The 27,717-nt window shown below is 47.4% G+C and overlaps 1 protein-coding gene across 1 annotated transcript in view; it reads left to right on the top strand.

Annotated features, from left to right (window-relative positions):
- Window positions 1-3,947: 3,947 nt before the first annotated feature.
- Window positions 3,948-27,717, top strand: part of LOC131207710 (nucleolar protein 4) — a 62,863-nt gene continuing 39,093 nt past the window's right edge. The window contains exons 1-5 of the mRNA XM_058200336.1: window positions 3,948-4,211; window positions 5,140-5,293; window positions 5,653-5,753; window positions 5,830-5,955; window positions 6,026-6,515. Of these exons, the coding sequence (XP_058056319.1) occupies window positions 3,948-4,211; window positions 5,140-5,293; window positions 5,653-5,753; window positions 5,830-5,955; window positions 6,026-6,515 (1,135 nt within the window). The remainder of the gene's footprint in view (window positions 4,212-5,139; window positions 5,294-5,652; window positions 5,754-5,829; window positions 5,956-6,025; window positions 6,516-27,717) is intronic.

Here is a 27,717-nt window from a genome sequence, read left to right as displayed (position 1 = left end):
AACGTTAGTGATTAAGATCATGCAGTATATTTTGGAAGCCGAGAAGGACATTCAAGTAATTCAAGGAATTCAAGGACACGAAGAATTCGGTTTTTATTCTGGAATGTAGCAGCATTTTCTGTCTCAAAACTTCTGCCAGGCCGTTCTGTGATCCAATTCTGGCCGTGGACCTCACATTCATGTCAACCTTTGTAACTGAAGGGTACGTTGACTCTCGATGATTTCCACAAACGTAACGTTGAAGGAATAAGTCGAAGGAAGTGGCGCCCAATTGCCACGGCGATCAGAGAATCGAAATCGAATCGAAAGAGACTTTTTTAGGAGATTCTGCGCGAGCCAAGGACGATTAGTTACGATCAGCACCAGTAGAACAATTGGATTATAATCTGCGTGCTATGGACACGGTTCTGAAACCAAGGTGGTGCAGAGCATCGCTCGCAGGTTCTTAAGCTATGCGTTCAAATTTTAAAAGGTGCATCAGCAACTTCACGTCCGCAGAATCTGCCCAAATTGGATCGGCCGAGCGTGTCAAGTGTACGTCCGTGTACGTGGCCAAAGATGGCTTATTCTGCTGGGTCTACTGTCGAGATCATTCGAACGGATGCAGGAAGACGCGAGATCGACTTCAAGATTTGGAACTAGTCCAGCTAAAGTTCCACGTATCTTCCTTTGTAGCATCTGATGGATGGTTCAAAAAGGCCTGGTTGGGTCGTTTGGTGTGATGGGTTCACGGTCTTTTTGTTAAGTTTAAAAATCTTCATTAAACGATTGGTCTTAGAAGGACCAGAGGAAAACGAGCGAAGGACGTTCCCTCTGGCTGTCCCATCGGACTACGGATGCGCTAACAAGGAATGTATCGGAAGACCCCTCCAACCCAAATCGGTCTCAGTTCTGGTCTGACTCGTTTGTCGGCGAACAATCGAACCAGTATCGAACGGTGATCGATACACGCCGGCACCAGACCGTAAAATCTCACGAGGGCTACCGAATGCAACGGGTTCTGGCCGCCCTAAACATCCTCGAAGGGGATTTAAACTTTAAACAACACCAGTTCAGTAACCGTTCCTTGGAACCGGGGGCCATGCCATTACTTATCGCGGTGGCTAAAGGTCCCCAAGCCGGAACGCAGAAACCCGTTACGTTGGCCAGCGACTCCAGAGACTGGGAGACAAAATCATCCCACGGCACGGATGCTGCCGCCGTCCCGGAGGTCATGACATCCCTTTCGGTTCTAGCCGGTTCCGTTCCTGCTAGCCTTCCTTATCCGGTTTCTCGGTTGCCCAGCGGACATTCATCTCACCGCTCGCAGGACGCAGCGCACCCATCTTGACCCAACCGGTTTCCGATTTTCGGGAAGAATTCAAAAATGCATTTGGCGGTGGATGCTGAAATGTTTTAGACAACCAGTTCAGTTCGGTTTCGATCTGCGTCACGGAACGGACGATTCGGAGCATCCCGCGCGCACATCCTGACGGCGCCGACCGTGCCGACATTTTGTTTCGCGACAGTTCCGTGCCGTTGGAAGGACGTCCCATTTAAAGCAGCACCACGAGCAGCACCTTTGCTGGTGCCACACGAGTAAGGAAGTGAAGGACCTCCCTATGGACCACCGTAATGTCGCACGGGCCACAGGTTTATGCTAAAAAAATCGGTTCCAACCTTCTCGCTTGCTCACCCTTCAGGTCACGGAACTAGACCCGCCGTGTCCTTTCGGGTGCTCGGTTGCCTTCTCGGGCTCGTAAAAGTCGCCACGAAAAGAGAGCGAATTTTGCGAAGCGAGAGACGGGATTCGGCATTTTGCCACGTGCTCTCGCCAGGGTTGCGCAACTGGTTGCCGGGGCGGTTTCGGATACTATCTCTCGGCTCGGCGAACACTCAATCGGCGCGCGTGCTATGCGAAGGAGTTTGGCATGAGTGCCAAAGCATGGCGACGACGATTCAACGACTTGCCGGCTCTATGTCGGGTCTTCGATCGCTGAAGCATACCGTCACAAGAATTGGTTCAAGTTTCTAAGACATTGGACAGTTAGGCAGTTGATTCTGAATGACTTTTGTTGAGTCCCGATTCACTTATCACTTATGCCAATTGTATTGAATTAAAATTAAAAATTTACTACAATTTATCTAACAATTCAAGCGTTGGGCGAGCAAATCGGCGTGCACTTTTTCATTTATTTGAAAAGTTAATTTATGCCATTTTTTATGGAGAACAATTTTGGTCAAATGTCCACCACGATTGGCTTGGCAGTAGTCGCATTCGGTCGACCTATTTTTGAGTACATTTTCGATTGTATCTGGTCCAATTTCGGCAATAGTAACTTGAATTTGGGTCTTGAGGTTATCAATAGTTGCTGGTTTGTTCACGTAACATAAATATCGATTGTGACTGTCGCTGTATGACACGTAGCGCCGTCCCGTTGAAACCAAATGCCGTCCAAGTTCTCGGCTTCAATTTCGACGAATCAGCCGAAATCGGCACCGAAACGGTCACTTGTTGTGGTTGCATTGGCCTCTCTTGCACGATTAACATAGGCACTGAATGGGAAATGAGCTTCATCGAAATGTGCTTTCGACGAATGCGTTGACGACCTTCCACTTTGGAAACAAGCTTTTCAGATTTTCCAATGTTCTGCAACCAAAATTGTATTTTATACATAAACTTGAAGAATCAACCTTTCAAATAAAAGTTCAAGCATCGAAAAATATCAAACCGTTTATTTTTAAACGACCAAATGAAAAAAAGAACGCCAGTTTGGACGCCCTCTACAATTTCAATATTATTTTATTTTAGTTGCTAAATTGTGTTTAAATTGTTTAAAAAATGCTCATTTATATAAGGGAAGGAATAATAGTCTTCTGACTGAGGACCAATTTGTAGTGTAAATTTGGTCCGTTTGGTTATATTTCATGGTTCCAACTGCTAACTTTTCTACCCAACCTTTGTGGCGTAATTTCGTAGCCAACAGTTTTTGGTACTGTAAATAAAGAACGGGGAAAAACTCTCCTTGGCCACACCGCGCCACACCAAGGACCACGCGTATGTGTTGCCAATGCATCGCATACCAACACAGCTGGAGGCCCAAGTTTTCGGACAATAAATTCGGTTCCGCGTGTCGCGCATTTTGACCGTTTCAACCACTCGTCCAACGACGTCGTCCTCTTCGTCCTTCGTTTGTGTTGATTTTTGGAAAACCTGAGCGCGGAAACAGTTTTGGGCCACGGAAACGCCGGCAACGCAACGCAGCGAAACCGGAACCGGTGTCGCTTCCCCTAACGGCGTAGGGCTGATTGTAGGTTATTTTTTTCCCCGTTGCCGCTGCCGGTTCGCTTCCCGGTGGTGGTGGTGATCTTGGCCACTCCTGGCGGAAGCCGGTTACCGGCAGCATCTTGGAGCGAGCGATTTTCGGCTTCCGCCACCGATCGGGGTGATCGCCGATGGCAGTTCCCTTTCTGGTGCCGTGCGGTGAACAAAGCTCCTCGCTCCTCGGTGGCAACTCTGCGCACTCTGCTCACCCACCTCGGGACTGTTTCGTTCTGCTCTGGCCCTCTTTCCTTATTAGCTCTGTTGTTCGATGTTTCGATTTTACCTACATTTGTTCTCTATTTTGTTTCTCTACCTAAAGTTGTCTGTTTGTTCGTGTGCTGTGCTTAGTCGTTGTGTTGTTTGGTTTTACTTATGCGTTGTTGTGGAACCTTTGTGGTTTGTACAGTGTGGTTTTGCGTGTTGTGTTTTAGTTTAGCCAAGCCCTTTTGTCACTTTTCCGTTTGTTTGATTTGGTTGTTGTTTGCCACAACTTACGTGAAGCCTTTCGTTGGTTTTGGTTTTGTGCATGTTTGTAGTAGTTTGGTGTTACTTGAATGTGTGTTTTTGATACTTGATTGTTCCATTAGCAAACTTACACCACAAATTAACCCACGTGTGGCTAGTCTGGGTGCGTACCTAAACGATGGAAGCAAATGATTTTAATTCTTTCGATACCTCTGAGAGTTCGTCAGGCGTTAGGCGTTCGAGTGTGCTACCTGTGGCCGCGGGTGAAGACAGTGAGGTAGTTCCGTGTGCTTCTTCGTCGACGCCACCAACGGTAGAAGCGGTGGCCGAAAACGAGTGGAGCGTGTCACGGAAGCGGAAACGCCCGTCGCAGTCACTCAGCTTCGTGTCGCGGACGACCTCCGGGAGCGACTCCTCGGTGCCGTCTCTGGTGCTGGCCAAGGTTAGGCGGACCTGTGGACGGGAAACCATCTGGCCATCGGACCAACCCAGAGACATGACGGACACTGACGACGACGACCAGGACGATGACTCCGATGACTCCGACATTGACGAGGACACTGACTCACTGAGGGCTCGACCCACAGCTAAACACAACCCCAACAGGTCCTGTGGCACCCCGCAGGACGTGCAGCGTACCGGATGCGCATCCTATCGCACCTGTGTTAGTGCCGGCGCGTGTGTTGAGAAAAACGGCAAAAACCCATCCTTCGGAACAGCTGATTCGGGTCCGGGGCCGGAGCGGCCGGCGCGACGCTGGATCTCCGCGTCGCACTTACACCAACAACCGCAGCAGCAGCCCCCACTACGTCAAAAGCGGCCAAAATACGACTACACACGTGATCAGATGTTCGAAGTAAATAGAACCGTTTTTCCCACAGCCCCACAATAAACCAGACCAGATTGTTTGAGGTTTTTCCGACCGAGCATCACTCACGCCCGGCTCTCTCTCTCTCTCTCTCTCTCTCTCTCTCGGCGGTGCTGGTGAGTGGCCGGAACTACAGCCCGAACTGCAACTCTGCGTCGAGTTTCTTTCGCCCGTTTTTTGGGCTCTTTTTCTCACATTTTCTTCGGAAAAGTCGAATCGGGCCGTGCCAACACTTTTATCGGCCCGTCTGCCACCGGAGCTGGCGCACGGATTCTCTCGCTCTCTCTCTCTCTCAGTCTGCGACCCGTACCACCCTCCCGCACCACCACCTATCGGGCTGTAAAATGTCCTTCAAATTCATTCATTTCCCGATTCATTCATCCATTCTTTATGTGTGTTGTGGTCTGGCGTTGGCTGGTTTTGTTCGTGCTCCACTTTCTCACCCATGCGCTCTCTCTCACTCGCTCACTCTCTCGCGCTATCTCTCTCACGCTTTGGTTAGATTTTCCAACCGTGGGTCATACGGACGTACGGGGACCGGGCGAAAACGAAGACGATCACGCTGAAGAAGCAGGCACGGATCATCCGGACGCTCCGCGGCCAGGAGATGAACAACCCGGACAGCTCCAAGTTTCGGTTTTGGGTTAAAACGAAAGGTAAAATGAGCCGGATGGCTGTGGTAACTCAAAGAGAGAGACAATTTCGTTACTCTTTTGTTAACATTATTTGTTTAAATTTTTGATTTATCAGGTCTTTACTTTTGTTACCTTTTCAATCACTAATTTCATTCGTTTTGTTTTCAATTCAATTGAACGAACTTTACATTACTTTTTTTGGTTAATCATTTCAAGCTTGTGCCGTCCGCATTTTTAACTCTTGTTTTCAGCCATTTCATTCACTTGTTTCGCTTCTAACCATTTCAAGTATCTTACTAACTAATGCTCTAGACATTAAACAACATAATAATACTCTGCTAGCGTTCGTTAACTTTTTTCGCGTTTTGCTCTTCGCGCAGGATTCACCATGTCGAGGCCGGGCAACTTCCGGGACGTGTTTACCTATCAGAATATCCCGGAAAATGATGGCTGCATCCTGTACGCCCCGAGTGGTGGCATGGTAGGTCCGCCCGTCCGCTGGGGATATGGGTCAGCGTATTGAGTAGTGTGGTCTCCTCTATCCTATCCTCTCCCAGGAACCGGGTCAGCCGTTCAAGAAGGTGGCGGTGGTGGAAAACTTCTTCGACATCATCTACGGTATCCACGTGTCGCTGGGGAGCCGGGCCACCAGACACGCGGGACAAAAGCGCACCTACCGAACGGTGAGTCACCCGAACGGGGCCATTTTAGCAATCGGCCATTAATGTGTAATGATTGTCCTCCACCGAATAGATCACCGAAACTTACGCCTTTCTGCCGCGCGAGGCAGTGACCAAGTTTCTGTCGCTCTGCAGCCAGTGCTCGAAGCTGATCACGAAAGTGTCATCCCCGCGAAAAGAGACCAAACCAGTGGCCGATGACCAGAGTTCTAGTGCGAAGTGTGAGAAAACGGCCAACGTGCTGCCAGAGCTGGCCTCCGACGGGGGCCAGAGACCAGCCTCTCCGCCGTTACCGTACTACGAGTTGCTGCAGAATTTGTATGAAAGTGCTCAGCCGAATGGTGCCAAACGGGACCTCCAGGTCCAATCGGAACGTGGCAGAAAGGCCAAGAGCACGAGCCCGGTCACGGTGAGCAGTGAGCTAGTGACAGAAGCGGACGGTGCCGTGGTGAATCCTGTGCCTAAACCGGAAGCACGCCGGTCTGTGAGTGAAGTGCATCGGCAGGACGAAAGCGGACGAATCTCCGAGGGCAAGCCGCTGGTTGGGTTGAACAATAATTTTAGTGAGAAACGCTGTCCAACGCCACGGGAGCAAAGGAACCGACCGACCGTTTCGCGAGGCTTTGGTCTGGGGGACGACGATCCGTTGAATATGGTGAGTCTGTTTTATTACTTTTACGGCTACTTCAGCATGCAAAGAATGTACAATGCGCGCCAATTAAATTAGATTAAATTGTGAATTCAATAAACATATTTATTCAATATAATAATCATTCATCGAAGCGCAAAACGAGAGCGGCAAGAAAGTGGCATCCATTTTCTTGTAATCTCTGCCATTGCTCTGCCGAAGTGCCCTCTCTCGAAGCCGACCTATGGTCTGACCCTTCCACGGGCCACACGCAGAGGCCAACCGCGAGGTACTAGAGGTGGGCCCTTCCGCCGGGACGCTTCGGTTGCGGGCCCCTGTCAAGCAGGCCGAAGGGGTCAGAGAGACAGATCCCTTCGGTTCCGGTGGGCATTCCAAGAGTGCGCGCAGGTAGCAAAAGTCTTGACAGAGCCCACCAATCCCAAACCCGGGCCGGCTTGAGAAGGCCCTAGCCTTTGGCCCCGGCGGGTGCCAAGGTCTTTAGGGCGGTGGTCAAAGGGGCGGAAGTTTTCGCGATCGCCTGTGGGCCAATTAGCCGTCGTGTTAAACGGGGTCCAAGTCCAGCCAAATAAAACGGCCATCAGCGTGCATAATGTTCCGCTGTTGAACCGTCTTAATGCTACTTTTTTAATGGTTGCTTTAGATTCCCACATAAATCGATATTACAATAACTTTATTATGCTAGGCTGTTTGAAGAATAATGTGTATAGTTATATTTTTGTGTTAAGTCAGTTTTTCGTTTCAATTAATGTAAACCTAAGTTAGAGCAACAAAGAATAATAAATATCTGTCTAATGAAAAAGCCAATCTTGAAGATGTGTACTGTTAATAATTCACGAACCATTGCTTATCTGCAACCATTACTTATCACTAAATGTAACGTCATGTGATTGAATAAATGACTGTCACGGCCTTGTTCACCCCATCGGTTCGTCTGTTTTGGGTTTGGGTTTTGTTATTTGTATCAGTTCTGAGTTCCGCTATGTTATGTGTCTAAAAATGCTATTTAATTTTTTCTTGTCTGTCCGATCCTTAAGCAGATTCTTGTGTTGACATCCGCTGTATCAATGTTGGATTGATCGTACTGTGCTCTTACGAAGCAAATTCACAAAGATTGCTGTTCTTAGGCGTAGTTGGTACGCCATTGATCAATTACCTACTTGGCTTAAGGTCACTTGAGTACCGTAGACGGTCGACTCAGACCGTATTCGCCTTTAAAATCTTGACTTCCCTTATGGGCTCGACGACATTCCTGACTCAATTCGCTCCTGCTCGATGCAGGATGAGATGACGACCTGACTTGGAACTCGAAATTGTTGCGCGGTCGTCACTCTCCGGATATAATGACGGGATAATCACTTAGCTCTTTCTCATCACTTACTGACTTTAACATGTCGCTTAGTCAGTTCTTTCTTCGGTTCGTCAATTGTCAATTGTCGGTTGTGTTATTACCTTCAAGATATACATACGAGTTATCAAACGTGCAAAATGTAGAAAATACCTTTGACTTTGATGAAGAAAATAAATAAATAAATTTTATTTTAGGCCACCTGAAACAATCAAACGGTTAGAGATGTTCTATTATTATCAAAATTATCCACATAGTAGATTAAAAATGATAAATATCTTGAGAAAAAAAAGCTCAAGAGATAGTTTTGGTTGAAGTTAAGTGGTGTGAAGGAGATCGTTAACTTTTGCAGGCTATGTGTAGTATCTAAACTTGGAGCATCTTGAAAACTGATGAATTTTTTTTTTTTTTTTGTAAGTCTTACTATAGCATGTACAGGTTATTTGTGTACATTTTCCGAGGGATATTTAGTGGAAAATTAAGTTTCGTTTCTTATCATGCCACAGTTTCTTAAGCCATATTATTAAAATATTAAATCTAAAAAATCTGCCATTTTCTGGTCGAGCGATCTCTGTGAATACCAAGTATCAGGATACAGGCCAATTATTTAGTAATACTCTATACTTCCGGGCGACGTCCCTTTGGTGAATACAACAACAAAATAAAAAATGTAAAAAACCCAACAAACCACAAATATTTGTTAACATTTACTAAACCAACGACGGGAAGATTATTTCGATGGTGCAGAACACGCTCTGTTCGTAGCAACGATAACGGCTTTCTCTTGCTCGTTGGAACCGAAGAAGAGGTTGATTAGATGGTTCCTTTAACCCAGGACCTTTAACCTTATCTGTTACGCTACTTTGCAGTTGACGAGCGAACTGACCTTAACAAGCTTTTCCTGACGCAGAAAATCCTGACGCGAAAGGATAACGCAACTTGAAGTTGCTGCACTATCAGGGTTCAAGAACTGTACGTCTTTTGGTTACGGATGACAATAACATTGATCGACTGGACCAACATTGAATTGAATGAATGACTTGAAGACTTCAGTGCCCACCTAATCCATGCAAACGTTTGGTCGAACAATGGTCAAATGTGTAAAGTAAAAAGGTGCCACGCCACGACTGTTGCCACAATCGACCCGATTCAGTAACGGCATCGGTAAATCAAATCATTATTGTGCCGTTCTTTTACCGTCTTGGGACCGTATCCGTCGGTTGGCAGTTTCCGCTTTAAGAGGTCCACGGGAGTCCCTTCGTCGAGACGGCCTAAAGCTGAATATCTGGGTGAATGAAAGGGAGAGAGAGAGAGAAGGAGCGTAATGGCAAGTCCCTGGAAGGGACGTGTTATTTTCGCTTGTAAGCGCCGTCGTGTAGGCGACGAACAAGACTTGCGAACATCATCTTGCGGTGCGTGCGTTCTGGACGGCGGCGGCGCGGATGAGGGCCGTGCGTGCCGCAGCAGTAGCCAGTGCCCCTGTGACATACCTTGCTTCCAAATTATTATGGCCCTCCGTGCCCCCCCCCTGTCGTCTGTGTGCTGCTCGGCTCGGCGTCGTCGAGTACATAAGACGCTCCCAGCAAGCGGCCACCACCCAAGAAGGGAACCCAAGTTCCACCCCATCCGCGATGGGGAACTGATTCGACGCATTCGACCACCCTCCTGCTCCTGGGGGGGGTGTTGGCTCTTATTTAGCCGGAGGAGTATATAGACCCTGGCAAAGGCCCTGGCGGGCAATGTGCTGGAAACTGTCCGGACCGGGGTCCCCTTTGCCTCCGGACCCCAAACCCCTCCTGGGGGGGGAGAAGAAAATCAAACTCAATCCCAAGGAGGCTTCCCCGGCATCGGCCGCATTCCCGTTCCACCGGAGGAACCAGAGAGTTCTTGAGAGTTTCTTGGGTGGGCGCCTTTCGGGGTGGTTCTCCGGACCGCTACACACATGTGTGCACCATCACCACCATGTACAGTGCCGATGTCGGGGTGGACACCCCCACCTTCCAAGGCTCCCCCCCACTGGCCCCAGGAAAGCGATATCTACAAGGACGCCCACGACGAAGACGATTAGGGAGCGATGTGGGAGTAGAAATCGAAGCAAACATCCTTCCAAACCCGATCGGGGGTTGGTTCCCTCTTCCGGTTGAAAGGGTTTTTCGGTTGCCTCCCCCCCCCACCACCCCGAACCGCTTCCCGCATCCAATTCTTTTGACAGCCAGAAGGGCTCGGGCCCTTTTTTCCTTTAGCTTTCGGCGCTCGGAGATTCGTACGGGGGCGAAGAAGAAAGGACTCAAAAAATCAATCGGAGGGCTCTCCGCCTGCGAAGGGAGCTGAGGGGGGGCATTTCTCAGGCATGATCGAGCATGGCAAAGGGAACCCGTCCGTCCCTTCACCCGGATCGACGGACGAACGGATGAAGGACTTTGCGGGAGTTCCGCTTCAACGGGAATGGGAAATAATAATAAAAATAATTTTTAAGTAATTTCGACGGCGCCCCCCGCCCGGAACCCGGTGCCCCGGTGGATGGCCACTCCCTTGCCTGCCTTGCCCCCCTCCGGATTCTCCATTTTTTCCCCCTATTCCGGGTGACCATTCCGGGATCAGAGATTCGCATTTCGGGTGCGTTGCACGTTTGTGTTTTATGCGAGGGTTCGATAGCCTCCCGGGTGGTGGTGGCCACGCAGGGCCAGGTGGCGGTGGTGAGGGGTGTGAAACGAGATGTGTTGAGCCAGCACTTCCGGTAACCGAGCAATGATTTTAAGACGCCACCAAGACGGAAAGGGTTGCTTCCGATTTCTTCTTGAGGAAAGTTTTTGCCAGGGGCCAGGAACCCGGGCAGGGGCGCGAAGGGTCGCGTGGAATGGTGGGTGGGTTCAGGTTGAGGTTAAGGTTCGGGCAAACTACGGCCAGACGGATGTGGGGAAGTGGATTTTTGCAGATGAAGGATTTCGGGTGCTTAAAGGGAGCACTCGCTCTTTCGGCACCTAATGGTTATTTGCATGGAAGTGGAAGTGCATTAGCGTCAGTTGGTAGTGCTGTGCCAGCTGTACATTGGGAAAATGATTTAATAACCAGCACACGTCACGCCGGACGCGGAAGACGCAGCTGTAACATCGGTGGTCTGACACAGAACGGCGGGAATGACAAATGATTGGAAGCCGATCGTCACTGCTCCCGGATTGTGAATGAATGAGCATAAGTTTCGTGGGGTCTTTTCGGGCCTTAATGAACAGCAACTGAGCCCGAAATAACCAATGATGTCCTGGGCGGACTGGCCGATGATGAGGCGGGCGGAAAAATCTTTACTCTTCGATTCTTCCTGAGAGTCCTTTATTGTTGATGATACTCGAATATTGTTTATCGAATCGTAGCTGCTGCTGATTTGAATCAATCAAATCAATTTAATGGTGACCGTAGAGTTCCACATTGATCGGGAACTACCTGGGTTCTTCCTGGTCCGAAGTTTGAAGGTAATCCTCTATGATAATCCTTAATAATCCCTGCACCTCACAAGCGCATCTGAGACATGGGGCGGGCGGGCCAAAACCGGGCGAAACTTTCTGTTGCAGGCAACGTCCTTTCGGCCGTTGAAACTCGCGGATATAATTATTATTATTTCGGGCAAACCACTGTTCTAGCTATTTTTGAATTTCCACGAAATCAAAGTTCAAGGTTGGAAAACCAACGATGGCCACACACAGAGAAAGCCAAAAAGGGATTCATGATAACACAATTCTCATGTTTAGTTTTTCCCGCTAGAATAAACATTGAAATCATTACCAATAGAATCACCAACAATAGCCATTGAAGAAACTACAAGCACCGGCAACTGGCGAAACAATATACAGTTATTGACCACCATCATATACAAGTAGTTACAGCCTACAAAGCTTGTTTGAAATGGAGGAAATGCCACATATTGATTAAGAAGATCTTGTTAAGCTAGATTAAATTAGCTATTATTGTAATTGAATAAGTACGGCCCGTTCTTTTAATATAAAAAAAACTCAAAATGTTTGTTTTAATGACAAATAAGTTTACTGGTTTTCGAGAACTTGAGGGTTGTTGTGATATATTCAAGGTCTTAACTGTTTCATGAACTTCACTCAAAATCGTGAACGTTTTCTAATCTTTGTCGCTACTTCTCAAGTAGAGCTCATATGAGATTATTCGTCACATTCTTATTGCTCGACCTATTTACAAATGCACGATCTGATAATTTCTTTAAATTCATAGGTTTTATTTTAGTGGCAGTTGTTTTGAGTGGAAAAATCAATTCGAAATTCCATTTGAATCCGATTGATTAATTTGCTAATAATTCTGGTTGGGACGATAAATGCATCTCGATGGCTACTTTTAAGCGCTTAGACGCCCTGAGAACTTCTCCAATCAACTGACAGAATCTCATCCAAGATTGGAGTAACGAATTTGATTTTTGGTTTGGACTATGTAACTATTTTGGAACTTTAAGCGTTAATGGAAAATGGAGCACCACTTTCCAGCCCGAATCGTCGGTAAATCCGATACAGCTACACCGTGGAAAGGACTAAGACAAAACTAGAAATAAAGTGATATGGCTCAGAGATGGCTAATCCAAAGAAAAGCGCACTTCTCGGAGCAACACATGTAAACAATATCTTTTATTTATGAACCGATGGGGCCCTCCGTCGGACGACATTTCAAGTATCGATTTTCGGCACGGCACAGGCTCCGGGGCCACCGACCGACGGGGAAGAGACGGGTTTAACTTTTCCAACCGGAGCCTGCATCTCGACCCCTAATCTTCTCGGGCCACGGCTACGGCTATGGCTTCTGGCTGCAACACTTGCACCCTGTTCTTGACAACACCGCAAAATGGAAATAAGAAACACTGAAACCCGAAAAAGTTGGTCCATTCTTCGTTGGCGATCCCAAGTCCGTCCGGTTCCCCCGGGTCCCCCCCCCCCGCTTCTGGTAGGGCAAGACCCCCAAATGTGAGGGATGCCAACGTCGCCGACGCACCAGACATTCGGGACATTCGGGGAATGGACTGAAAATGAAGCTCCGGACGACGACGACTTTGGGTGGCTTTTTGCGTCCCTACCTGGAAGAAAGGTCCCTGCCGTCAACCCGGCACCGGCCACGGACCCCCGTCTCATTTGTTCTCGTATCACCCGCTTGACTGGCGCCCCCCTGGTACGGGGACCCTTCCTTTTTTTCTCTGCGGCGCTCCGAATGTCCTGGCAAAAGAAGCGGAAAAGAAAGGAAGAACCACACGGGGCTTTGGATTCGCCGTCCTGCGTGTGAAGAAAGCCAAGCCAGTTCTGGGGCCACGTTTGGGTTCTGGACCTCTCCCCTGGACACACCGAAAACCTTAATGTGTGTCCCCCCGCACCTGTGGTGCTGGCGGTGAGGTTGGCCAGGAGGGGAAAGGACTAACACTCGACCCGCTGCGGACCCCCGGCGAATGGTCGATTTCTGTTTACCCGTTGGCCGGAAATGATGTCTTGAGTGCTGTGGGGGTGGGTCGGGTTCCGGGGGGTGGGTGGGTGAGCCCACCCACAACCCGGGATGAAGCATTAGGACATGCATCTCATCCCTGCATAAACGCCCTGCGACACGAATGGGGCGGCCGGGCCGGACGGAACGGTTCCGGGGGTTGGGATTCCTGAGTCCGACCGGAAACCGAAGGCGGCCGTCTGGTGCGTGCGGGGTGTAGGGGTGGTCGGGTCGGATCACATTTTGCCACCCTCGGGTCCGGGCCCCACCCAAGACGAGACGACGAGGAGGCTCACCCACCGAGCTCCTTAATCTTAAGCCGGTCCCTTCTCTGCCCCCGGCTCCAGCGCCATTTCTCGGACATCTTGGAATGCTCGGTCGGTCGGTCGGTCGGTCGGGTGGGATTGGGCCCATCCGACCACCGCCACCCACCGGACCGTCCGGTTCCGCCTCCCGTCGACCCTTCTCAACGATCAAGAACTTCTGCAGCGCACCCGGCTTCCGGAGCGTTTCTCCGTGTATGTGTCTGTATGTGTGTTACTGACTGTTTCTCTCCCTCACAACCTCACCCCCTCACCACCCTCGGGCGGGCTTGGTTGAGTGGGTGGCCACTCCGTACGCAATGTGTGGCCCTCTCGCTGTGTGTGTGCTTGAATCTTGAATGTTTCTTGGAACTCCAGCCAAAAGGGGGGGGAGCGGACCTGTCACGTGTGAGGCGGTGTGTGTGCCCCGGGGGGATGGACACCCTCAATCCACCCACCCAGCTGTATGTGTGGCTCCCGACCGGCTGGGATGGTCGGAACCCCGGGAACCACCCTCTTCTCTTCAAAGGCGTCCAGAAGGGATCCGATCCGGATTTTCAAAAAGAGTAATCAGAACCGAAGCTAGAGAGAGAGAGAGAAAGAGAGCGGCATCAGTGTCAGGGGGAATCTTGGAAGCCAACGGAAGGACTCACGCCAAGGGTGGGGCTCAAGATGGTGCTACCGACTGGCCGAAAAAAGGATATACCCCAACCGAGGGCCCGCTGCCCTTGCCTCGCATGGTCAACGCCACTGAAGCCACCCTCCGAGTCCTTCGAGACCGGGGGCTTCGTCCGAGTCCTCGCCAGGATCTTCGCCTCGGCTTCGCGTTTTATTATATAAATGATTTTCTTAGAAACCGAAACTTTCGAGGTGGCAGTGGCCAGAGGGTCGGTCGCCTGGGCCGGGCAGCGAAGGAACCGGAAATCAAGAGCGCTCTCGGTTGACGTTCCACACCCGGGGGCTGGACCTGGCAGGACGGGGCGGAAAAAAATCCCGACGACCAAGGGGATCCCGAGAATCTCTGAAATGCTCTGCTCCCCATCCCAAAAGCCACCGTTGGCCCCCTGCAACGTCGGGACACGACGAACGTTCGATACCGGACTGCCGTTTTCCGTTCCGTTTTCATTTTTCTGCCCCCGATCTGGGGCCGGGCCTGGGAAACGCGATGGTGCTTGCGGGGAATGGCGGCGAAGATGGTAGAAGATGAAGTTTTTTCTCTCTCCACCGGGCCTGGGACCTGGGGTGGCCCCGGGATGGCTCAGTAGCCCGGAGGTTTGGGACTGGTTTGGCTGTTCATAGCCGAACCGATGGACCGATGATGATCCGATGAATCTCCGCGCAGCCCGGACCCTGGTCCAGACCGCTGGACGTCAGGTTTAACGCTGCCTCGGTCGGCCAGCCGGTCACCGGTTTCCAATGGTTTGTTTGATGCAAACAGGGATGGGCTGTGGCGCATCCTAAACCCCTAGCGTTCTTTTTCCGGTTCGTGTTGTACCGTCGGCTAGGTCCTTTTTTTGGAAGGTTTCGGCTTTGGGATAATAATTTTGGTTGGGTTTGGTTCAGTTTGTCCGATGGAAATGGATACACTTTTACTTTGTCCAGTGTTTTACTCCATTCGTTGTTTTGTTTTGCTATTTTTGTAGCTTCCTTTAATTTTAATCATGTTTTCCTATTGATTATTTCTTTTATTTGTTATTTATTTATTTATTTATTTTTTATTTAGTTTAAAAGTTGCCATAGGATTTCGATTAGCAAGCTCTATCAAAAACAAGAGTTTATAAGTGGTACGAAATGTTCAAAGAATGACGGGAAAGCGTTCAAAATGAAGCACAGCCAGGACAACTATCAACATAAACTAATGAATTAAATCGAATCGAAATTAAATCTAAGAATTTGTGCTCCACAATCATCAATTGACAGTCCGAAACCTTATTGACTCGGTTGGAATATCGAAAGGATCAGTGAAATCCATTTCTAGTGACCATATGGGCTTCAGTAAAGTGAAATGTCGATTGGTATCGAAAAGCAAAAATTGAAAGACTTCAGGACAACTTCAGGACAACTACTTTGCTGTTTTTCTACATGTTTTGGTTTATTCCTGCTTTATGCACACTTTCACTTCGATATCACAATGTTTTTAAAGTTTTTTAGTTAGTTTTTTAGTAATGTTAATCGAACTAATTTAACATTTTGTTAGGTGATAATTTTTATTGCTTTCGTTTGCTATTACTATTATTTTATATTGTTTTCCTCATTTGCTTTTTGTTTTTTTTGTTGTTCCATAAATTTTGTAAATTATTTAATTATCTGCTTAGTTCGGAATTTTCTACTTCTGTTCTATGGCTTTATGTGTATTGTTAAACGATTGTTTAGTGTTCTTTATTCTTTGTGAATTGTGACATGTTTTCGATGGAACTGAAATGCCGTCGTTCGATTTTCCCGTGAATTGAGCTTTCTTAAAAACATCTTACAAATTTTCCACTTCTCCCGACGGGATCGATAACTTTGCTAATCATAAATAAGAAAAAACAACACACTTTTTCCGAGTGTCTAAAATCCGCTTCTGGGAAACCCGGGGCATGTTATCGACAGCCGGCGGAACCACCGGATGTGGAGGGCTACCGAGAGAAATATGATTATTATTCGACGAAACATGGCCGCCTCCGTTCCGACCGTCCGTAAAAGTTCCGGAAGTCCCGACGGAAGGGAGCACGGAAAAAACGAAATTCACTCCCCCTCACATGGGTGGGAAATTCTTTGCACAGTTTCATGGTTTCTTTGAAGCTCCGGAGACTCTTGAGAGATACACCGCCCGGCCGGCCCTTCACTGGCGCTGCCCGGGCTGAAGGTGAAACACGAGCATCTTGCGAGGGATTGGTGGGTTTCGATCGGGACCAAAGTTGCACCTCTGACCTCTCGGCGTCCGGCCTGCTGGAAGCCAGAAGTCCGCCGAAACTGTGCAAATTAAGGAATGCCGCCCGGAAGGAGGAAAATTGTTGTTCTGCTTGTTCCGGTCCGGGCGATGGTCGGGCGCATCTTCGGGACGTCATGCCGGGCTCGGGTTCGATCGGTTTTGGGAGGGAGGAAAACTTGGCCGTTAGGGGGAAGCGAGCGCTCCTGCCGGACGAAACGATGATGATGCGAAAAGTGTTGGAACTACTGTGGAGACAGAGTGCCCGAGGGACCGCACCGACGGTGCGCGGCTGGGAATAATTGAAATTGCTGGTGGTAACGAAACCGTACTAACGGCAGACATATTCGTGACAAGTTTCGGCTGGACGCTAGGTCCCCTGTAAGCTGATAAAGGCTGGATGCACTGCACCGCCTGTACGGCTTCTGGATGGGTTCCAGTAATCGGAAAATCAGAACAACGCCACGATAAATAAAGCAATTAGAAGGTAAATTTGAACCTCTTTTTGATATGTGTCATGTGTTTCAAACATTGGCTAGATACGCCATGCAAGGCTGTCGCCAAGACTTTGGAACTAATAACGTATAACACGATGTCGTTTTATTAACGTTTAATCGGCTTGTAAATGGCGAGGCTCGAAAGATGCTCCGGAATAGTACATACAATAGCAATATTAGACGGGAGGGATCAGACCCATATCGCATCTGCTTGCTCCTGCTGGGACTTGAAACTCTTGACTCCAGTTGGTACGTCTTACTACTGCGACCGAAAAGAAACGGGAAATAGTTTTCTTTGATCGTCGTGATGGTCATGAATTCTTTCCCAGTGGCCAAGCTGTCAACAAAGAATACTCTTTGAATATTAGAAGTAGTTTGCATAGTTATGTGTGTTAAAAAAGGGCGGATTTGGGAAGAGACAATTCGGGGCTTCCTATCGCGAGGAAGTTTTTGTGTAATATTTTCATACTCCTGTTCCTGATCTTGATCATTTTCATGTGATCATTTCGCCATCGTTCTGCTACCACCGCAGTCGCCTGAGATAGTACCATACGACTTCTGGTTATTCGCTAAACTGAAGAGGGCACTCCGTGGACATCTTTTACAAACAATAGTTGACAGAGGAGGAGAATTATAGACACAGATATATTGCATAGCGTAGGGATTTTTTTAATGGTGGTGACATAGATTCGAGTTATAAGCGAATTTTCAATATTTTTAGCCACAGTAGTAGGTTACGTTACGGCGCCGTCTCATCAGGATTAAGAATATTAAGTTCTTTATTAAAGTTAATCACATTAACTAGACTTGGGCAGTTCAATCCATCATATTTTATGTACAGTAGGTTTGATCAAGTGTATGAGTACGTTAACTTGAATCAAATGCTACCTGTATTTCTTCTCCATATTCGGTTGTATAAGTTTGTAATAAGTAATGCCTTGGTATGGTGTATTATGAGCTTCTTCCAAGCGGCCAACTTATGAACAAAGAATACTCTTTAATGGTGTTACGTCATTTGTGTAATGCTGTGTGTTAAAAATGACTTGTTTTGTGGAAAGACAATTTTTGGGATGTGGATCACATTTTCATGATCATTTCGTGATCATTCGCCATTCGGTTCTTGAGTTCCTTGCTTCTTGAGAGAAAAGCTTCTTGGACACCGCTTAGACTCGACAGTGGAGATAAGAGCCTAAACGAAAAAAAAATTAATGTTGAAAATGGGAACAAATGTAGACTGGACATTTGAGTTACTTTAAAGGTGATAACATAGAACTGGAAGCAGAGTTTTTGAATAATAAGCCAATTTCCGATACTTTATGCCCAGAGCCGTCAAGGCTCAAATAGGATACCAACTTTGTGTGGCAACTTTGTCGAACCATAAAAATTACTTAAAACATCCGGTGTTCAGTCTGGACAACAGTAAGGTAGCTATGAGCTGCTCCCGATAGAAGTCTTTCGTCGGGATAATGTGAACTCTTCAATTCTCGCGTGACTCATTGTTGAAATACTCCCAAATGATGCAGTGAATTGGGCAAGGTTTCGACAACTCCATCGAGCCAAAAACCGGCCACTAAAGTCTTCAGGCGAGCGATTCCTTCAGCGCATCCTTTAAAGCCCGTTTCGGTGCGAGCCGCGTTCAGGGCCAGGAGGCCAGGGGGCTTCTGATAGTTTTCGCTCGGGAGCCCCGGGAACTCGGCGTTGGGTTGGGCTGAGAGGGTCAGATTTGTCCTGCTGAACACACAGACACACAAACCCGCACACCGCACGCACGAAAGCACACCGAGCAGTGGGGCCGTGTGCAGATGCGCATGAATGCACTCGGATAGGGCTAATGAGATGCGTAGAGTTTTGTTTATGCACTCTCGTTCTCAACAATGCACTCGTGCACATACCGATGCACCGGACACACACACACCCACACGCCCGGTCCGTCCGGTGCGGGGGAAACGATGCGCTAATGTTGTACTCCGCCGCCCCCCTCGGGCTTGGGTGGCTGGCTAGGAGATAGGCGATCGATAAGGACGCTGGAATTGAATTTGGATACGTATGCGTGGGGTGCCCGGGGCCGGTTCTAAGATGCTGCTGCATATGGGGCGAAGGAAAACAAGGCGATAAAGCAGTAGCAGCAGTAGCAGCGGTAGGCGTAGAGAAACAAAGGCAATTAACAAAGGATCCATGCACCACCGGAGTGGGTGGTTGTTGTCGGTGGAGGCAATTGAAACAGAAAACGGTAATGAGAGAAATAGATAGACGTGGTTGGGAGGGGGGGGGGGGGGGGGGGGGGGGGGGAGGGGGGAGGAGGAGTGGGTGGTCATAGTTCCCCCCTCAAAGGGGTTGGTGTATAAGACGAAGACGTAAATAGGAGCCGGAATCGAGAGCGTGGAGCGAGAGCGGCAGCATGGAAGTCATGCTGAAAAACATAACATCCTCTACAGGCCCAAGATCACCCACCCTGCCGGCCACCCACACGAGCCGAATGGGGTGGGGTGGGTGAAAAATCGATCGGACTCGGAAGTTGGCAGGCCAACCCCAGGAAGTCTCCCAGGGAGCGACAGACAGCAACGCCGAGGTCCGGCGGCTCTCAAGTCCACCGAGGCAGGGTCCGGTCCAAGTGTCCGGTCCGGCCTGGCCCGGTCCGGCCCGGGGATGAGAAATCTTAAGAAATCGAAGTGTTTTCTTAAAACATGCATGGCCTGGCATGCTCCGAGATTATACATTGCATCGGGCGACCCGGTCGGTCGGGGGGACGGTGGTCACATATGCTGTCCGAGTACATAGGCATTGCGTTGCGAAGCAGGGCAGCAAGGGAGAGAGAGAGGGAGAGCGAGAGAGAGATAGGGAGCGAGTGGACAATTCAATTTGTCCAGGAATCGGTGTGAAATTAGCGCTCGGTATGCAGCGCCAACTTGATTCATGCTGCTGTTTGTTGGAATCTTCTTTTCTGGCAACCAATTTTTGTAGCAACGAATAATCCTGCGTAAGCTGTGTTTGGTAATTAACAATGTTCCTTAGTGTTGGTATCAACTTACGCCACAATACGCACAACGGATGTATGGAACTAAACGCCAAATGTCTAGTGCAAAGGATCACGTAAGTTTTGGCTTTCAAATTAAATGCCTTTCGTGTACCAATAGAATTAGTGTCTGAACCGACTCGGAGCTGTCAAGCTTTATTGATAGATGCTGACTCCATTCCCGAAATTAAAGGATTGATGCATTATTTTTTTAATATTTGGTGTTAGAACACAAGAAGTCCAAAGAAGCTCAGAACTTCTCAAATATTATTAACCAGCAGACACTTTATACGGTTTGTGAACGATAGACAACAGCAAACCCCACAACTAGTTGGGTCAGAAAAATATGTTTTGTTGATATTTTCTTATGATTTAACAGATTGGGTCGAACCAAAAATACGAACGAGAAAGATCTCGAAATCTGTGCAATCTGAAATAAAAAAAGCATCGAAAACCTTATCATTTTGAAATCATTTTGTGATAAATAATTGAAGAAAAAGACCACTCTGTACTTATTCACATGTTTTTGAAGGGCAAAAAACGTTAAACATCATAAAATAAAGCGTAAAAGGGCACGATAGGGTAGAATAAAAGTGGCCCGATGTGAATATGATGCCAAATCGTATCTTTTAACGATGAATTCTTGGTTCTAATAACTAGAATTGATTTTTGTGTGTATTTTGCTTTGTCCAAGTTAAGCTGTGTTCATTTCCTAATTAATTTGTACAGACATTTGAACTACCAGAGCTTAACAAATTGTCCAAAAAATAGAAATATCGCTCAACTCGATGGTAAAATAGGTAATATTAACTGCTTCGGCTCCATATTAGTGTCTCAAGGTTATAATACTTAGACATTTACTACTCAATTCAACTACGGCTGTTCAATTCATTGCTGTGAATCGCATTTAAGTACTGTGAATTTAGGTCGTTATAACACTCAAAGTCAATAAATAGTTACTTCTTTCTACTTCTAGTACTTTGCAGTAGTTTTCCACCCTTCTTTCATTCTGTTCTTCGCTCAATACTTGCCGTTCGGAACTGCAAAGACCTTAGTCGTCTATATCGCTGGATAGTTTATCTTTATCACGTCGTTCCTGTCTTTTACTTTCACCGGATGTTACTGCAGGCGGATTGCTATTACTTTGTTGCATTGCGCGCTGTTTCATTATGGTCCAGTCAAATGTAAAAACATATTGATGATTAAGCCTTCGGAATAAGATTCCGAACAGATTCCGCCTCCATGTCATCTCGACGACTCTGCTCAATGCCACGGCGAGCATTAATCGAAGCGTAGCGTGCTGTTCCAGTAAGATTCTTATCCTCACGATTGGTGATGTGAATACGTGAACGAAAGCCACGATACTTTATAGCTAAGCCAAAGTCAATTAAGAATAGTTTGTTGCAGTGGCGGTCGATACCCATAAGAAAGTTATCGGGTTTGATGTTGCGATGTATGAAGTGTTTCATGTGCAAATATTCCAACCTTCCAATCATTTGATCAACGAGCATCAGCACAGTTTTGATTGTGCCAACAATAAAATCGTTCATATTTGCTTATTGGTTTTGGGAAGTTTCTACCAATTTTGTTGTTGTAAATCGTGTGTACAGACCCTTCCGTTATTGTCTTAAACACCCTTTTTCGTATTTCAATTGATTGATGCCAGGGAGCGATGTCACGTTGATTAAACCGAATTCAGCTCAAAGATTCATTCGCCAGGTGTATTGATGTTGGAGTATGTGCCGACTCGTGCGATAGATGCCTAGATAAACTTTTTTTCTTTAGAAACAATGAATTCCTACCGGAGCTTCCGATAAACTAAGTAAACTTTCTAAATGGAAAAGTGGGACGTTCTTAGCGCGACCAAGGCCTGCTCAGACTAGGAAGCGGAAAGGAAACGCGCTTAAGACGATTTTTCTAGGTGAAGGAAGAAATGGAAGGGGAAATATGACAGGTATAGAAGGAGCGCATCTGCGGTGCTCAAAACCCGAAATTGCGAGGAAAGGTGTAACGGTCTTCGTTAAGACTAATATATCGGTAAATAAAGGTGATTTCTCCAGTGTTCCCAGAAATCAGAGATCTAAGTAGCGAGGGCTTTTTTCTTGGCCCGACTACGCGGAGCTAACCCCAGCGCCGTTACAGGAAAAGAAACGAACAAAATCAAAAAACCCAATATAAAAATGTCATCTCAATAGAAGGGCAGGTTTGAATAGTTTATTAGCCGAAGCCGAACTCTACCAATGGCCGGCTCAAGTTGCATTATTATCTCGAGCACTATCATCTTCCTTTCTTCTGTCGACATCAATCGAGAAAGTCCCAGCTTTTCAATGAGCGAGTTCAACCTGTCCTTCCATCGCCACGTCGGGTCGGCAATTAAGGAGCAAAACTATGCTCAAGTTAATCAAGATTGAGATAGGTCGGGCAAAAATCGTTCGGAACGGTCACCGCCCCCGCGTTGGGGGGACTCTCTCGGGCCAGAGGGTCGAACGTCTTCGAGATCACGGCTTATCATAATCGAGCCGTCAAACGTAACATCGTGGTGCTTCTTGTTCGCCGTCGTCCGGAACAGTTGAATTGAACCGTTTCCCGTCTGTAACTCCATTTCGTATGGAAGTGATTGGCGAAAATTGAACGACGGACACGACGACGCAGGGCGGATGTTGTTGGAATGTTAATGTCGGCTACATGTCCTATTGCCCGTCTAACTGTTGTTGTCAACAGGAGCAACGAATCGGTTCGACTGTCGACACATCATACGTTGAGTTGACAATAACTGCGTTAGTCAATTGTAGCAGCAGCAAACCGCTGCAAATGATGCTCATAAATGATTCAAATAACCTAGGGAGCAGAGCCCTTGGTCAAAATGATGCTTAGAGTTCTATCCGCCACCTGCTTGCTGAATCAATCTTCCTTTTTATCCATGTTACTTTTATGTATTTAAAATTTCAAATAAAATGACATTCAAGCTATGCTCTCCTTTGGAATTTTACTGGGCTGAAACCGTTCGGAAAGGACATTAGAATAAACGATGAAGAATTGGAAACCTGCCTTGAATCTCGATCGACTTTGATGCCATCTTTTCAGTTTAAGTTCACACTCTTGTCATTCAAATTAGCGGCTTGGTGAGTGGTCGAAAACTCTTCACAAATCTCAGAGCGAGATTTTTTGTCAAGGTTTGGCACATTGTTGACTCAAAATAGCATCAATAAGGCATCTAGTAGTCGTAGACCAAAACGTTTCAATTTGAGTAGGTTTTTGTAACAACCTGCAAACTACTGAACTCGTAATTTCACTAAACAAATTTACCTACGACACGATTAAGTATATAGTATCAATTTAAACGTGAATACAGTAATCGATGAAAATTATGACAAAAACCGACTATCTTGATATTGCCAACTTGGATTTATCACCAAATCGTCGTGCATCGACCAAGGAACCCCTTTCGAATCGGTTCTAAACCGGTCATGCCCTGATTTTGAAACGGTTCCCAACCGGTTCTAGGGACACTGATTTTTATGTACTTTTACTAATTTTTTAACGATGTTAAATAGCTTGTTCCCCACCGATTCAAAGTGGGAGTCTACTGTTTCAACGAGAGTGTGAAAAATGAGTGCTTATCAGTAAGCCAAATTGAAACCTGGTCCAGTCGTATCGCAACTCAAACCGCCATGGAGATACTAAAAAACTGAAATTTCATGAATTAAATGCATTTCGTTAGATCAGCTGGGAGTTCCATTCATTACGAAGCAATGTTGTTGCACCTGACTGTCAACCAGCACGGCTGGAAAGGATTTTCAGAGGCTCCCTCTAGTCATGAGTAGGAGTTGAAGCAGAAAAAAGGGGTCTGGAACTGGATACTCCCAAACGGGTTCAAATCTTGATGATGATGATGGTGATGCAGAGTCCCTAAACAAACCCCAGCATAGGTTTGAGAATGGCGGAATCACGTATACGATATTTAATACTCTTAATTCTCAAGCCGAAGTGGTGGCGTTGTCGACGCACCTTCCACACTGTATGATTCCTCTACCTTGCAACGGTATCCGACCATTTCCGAGCATGCACGCCTAAGATTTACTGTCCTTTTAGTACAGCCAGTCGTTTGGAACTATGTTGAGTCCTAAGTTACCGCTTTCGAGGACGTATAAAATTGCATTATTTCTAAGGATGCGTCACCAAATTCGTCAATGATTGTGAACCTATTACACAACTGTATCCAAATAAAGAATTCCTGGTAAATCGCGATGTTATGCTCTGAGTGATGTGATGTGTCAGCGAGCATTAAGGCCGGTTCCGCTCGGCAATGAAAATAATGCCCGACAGATAAAAGATGAATCATGCCGATGTTGCAATGACAATTATTTTCATTAACCAGCACACTGTTTAATGGGAAGCCACACGAAAACCGTGCAAAAAATCCCCAAAACTTAATTGAACACCCAATATTCTAGGCATTTCGGTTCTAGTCATTAGTTAGCAAACTGAACAACAGTGAGCCAATATCGAGAGGGAGCAATTATCTGATGATAAAACCGTAGCTGCGTCACCCGGTTTGTGAAGTTACTATTTCATGCATGCTGTCTACTTTCAAGGACACAAGAGGAGTTTCGGCCCCAGAGCAGAAATGAAATGGAAATCGAAAGTTGAAACCAAAAGGACTGATTCTCGCCCCAAAAAAAAGCTGGCTCGCGAATTGGACAATGGACGCGCTGGCGCGTGCTATAAGTAACTACACCAATGGTTCGTTTTATTGGTCCACCAATAAAATTCATCGTGCCGCGGAGGCGTGACGACACTCGAAGCGTCCTTTTCGCGTCCACGAAAATGGTCTTTAAATAATGCAAAAAGTTGCAAATCGCGCCTCGCACCGAACGCGCGCAGCGCAGCGACTGGAATGCAATCGTTTTCCAATTTCACTGATTCCGCCGATCGTCGGACGTCGGGCGCGAGGGTTGCCATCCTTGGGCCATGGGCATCCCCCCGGGCCGGGGCCAAGAAGTCGGGGGAGTGAAATAAAATATCGCAATTTTTGCACCCATCCCTCCCGACGGCTCCGGAGTGCATCGAGGGTCGAGGGCAGTTTTGTAAAACCCGGAAATTGCATCCCGCTGAAAGGGGAACCGGAGAACGACCGTTGTAGAGTGCACGCACTGCTCCTGTGCAGGGGCCGGCTTGATGAGTGCATCCGCGTTTAGGGATCCGTCCCGTTCCCGGAATGGGCCCAGTCGTGTCTTGTCGCTTACGCCCGGCCGCGCAACCGAGCCGAGTGCTGCGTATGGTATGTGATTTGATGTTTGGCTTCCGCAACGGAGCGCATTCGTTCGGCGTAGCGGACTTGGGCTGCATTTGCATTTTTGCATCGACCACCGGGCCCCAGTACGACCAGCCGGGGGGGGCCTCCGGGTCCCGTGGGCCGTGGCCGAGGAGGTGGTCGGATTCGGTGTGATAAATTAGAGTTTACTTGCACCGGACAGGTCTGCGCGACGAGAGCGGTTCCGTGGCGCCCGCGTAAGGGATGCTTCCGTACGATGGACAGTGGTGCTTGGGCCGGCATCGATTTGCTAGCACTTTATTGCAAATAGTTTTCCCGTAACAGCTCGTCAAGACGTCGCTTGTCTCAAGTAGAAAGGTTTTAGTATGTTTTATAAAAGGATGAAACGAATTGAGTCTTGTTACTCTAAACTGATTACGTTTTCCGTCGGAAAGACCCTAAAAAGACCTGAATCTTCACTGCTTCACTTGCACACCATTAGCGTTTGGAAGTTTGAATTACTAAGCTTAGCAAATTACCTTCTCATAAATATAAATATCGTTCGAACATTAAAAAGTTCATCATTTGTATTTTAAATTCATAGCACAAGTGTTAAGTCCGACGCTCACAAAGTCAATCGATACATACAGAGTGCGATCGATAAACTTTTCAGCACTTAGCTAATGAACATCCAGTCAGCGGCCAGTGGTGATTGTGTTTCGCATTCATTCAGCAACAGTTCGGGAATTGTACAACTGTTTAGTCAGGATATATCAAAGTTGAGACAGATCTTAGCAGGATTACACTGCTGGCCAACAATATAGGTGACAGTATTTAAGCTACATTATTTGATCAGTTTTCAAAACCTACTGCATTCACAGGTTTTACAATGATAGTGATGATTATAATAATAAGAAGATTCTAAGTAAAGTAAATAGTAAATCTGAGAATAAGGCAAATTTTAATGAATTAACACGATCTTCTTTTGCTAATATCCAAAGTTCAATATTTTATTTCAAAATTAGTCAGTACCCCGTGTATCCGCCGTTGTTTTGGAGCACTTCATGCACTCTTCTTGACAACGAATCGACCAAATCCTGACAAGTTTTTGCTGGAAGGGAATACCATTCCTGCTACACTTTTTGCCACAATTCATCTTTGTTTGAAAAATATTGTCCAGCGGACTTTTGCTTCAAGGTATTCCACAAGTTGTCAGTGGAGTTTAAGTCAGGAGACTGACTTGGTCAAGGATAAAACTTACACCGTTTTTTCCATCAAACAACGATTACAGTAGCTCCCGTTTCGAACGCCGTTACCACAGCCTTTCTTAAACAAAACAAGGGCCAAGAGTTAACTTGAGCTCTTCATTATTATCTTTTACTTCAAAACTGTAAAGATTTTTCAAATCCACAATTGATCTTGAATACTGTCAAGATATAGTTTATCTAATTATAGTTTTAGCTATCGTTTCTTAGTTGTTGTTCGACTTTTAGAGCCTATTTTGCACCCATAATTCTTATCAAACGTTGCGACCTCACCAAATTATGAAGAATTATGGTTAAAAGCTCAATCGATCTCTTGACTTGTTTGGACGAGGAATTTCAACTAACTCTTTGTAGGCACGTATTTGTGCGGGATGGCCACCTAGGCCACCTAGCACGCAATTTCTGACAGGTTCGCTCAGGTTTCAGGTTCGCTCAGGAGGACAGGTTTAGCCCATGTAGCACGAGAGCCAACTCCGCAAATACGAAGGCAGCCGAGTTGTGCCAGTGCCCGTTCTAGACCCACGTCCCCTGCACCACGCCACGGATACCGGAAGTGTTACCACGGCGCCCTGGCAGCCGAAGCTGGAGTCGGAGTGCGATCCCACAGGACATTCGGGAAGGAAGCAGGCCGGCGAGAAAAAAGAGCCAGCGGCGAGGATGGAGCTAGGCTGAGATTCAGCCACCACACAGCCATTCCGTGGAACCGCCGCGTCCTGTGCGCCGCGCAATGGCGAAGGGACGACCGATGCGTTGCGTTTGTGTCCGCAAAAAAGGGGTGCATTTTTAAACCGGAGACCGTGTGCCGGGTGCATCCGAGCGGTTGCTGAGGTGCGGTCGCTGGTGCGTCTGCAGCGAGTGCGGAATGGAGGGGGTGCCCCCGGGTGCAGGTGTGTACCAGACGCCCTCCGGAGTCCTTACCAACTCCTGGACGGTGCCGGCCGATCGGATGCGCAATTGCACTTCGCTTCTTCCTGCGTTGCACCGGGGGCCGCTGTATGGAATCGATGGTTCGAGAGGATGAGCTAACATAAAACTTCATTTACCACGTTTTGTT

Source organism: Anopheles bellator, chromosome 2 (genome assembly GCF_943735745.2).
Source record: "Anopheles bellator chromosome 2, idAnoBellAS_SP24_06.2, whole genome shotgun sequence".
Classification (NCBI taxonomy): Eukaryota; Metazoa; Arthropoda; class Insecta; order Diptera; family Culicidae; genus Anopheles; species Anopheles bellator.
The sequence above is the reverse complement of the archived record's forward strand: the minus strand, read 5'-3'. Positions and strand labels throughout refer to the sequence as shown.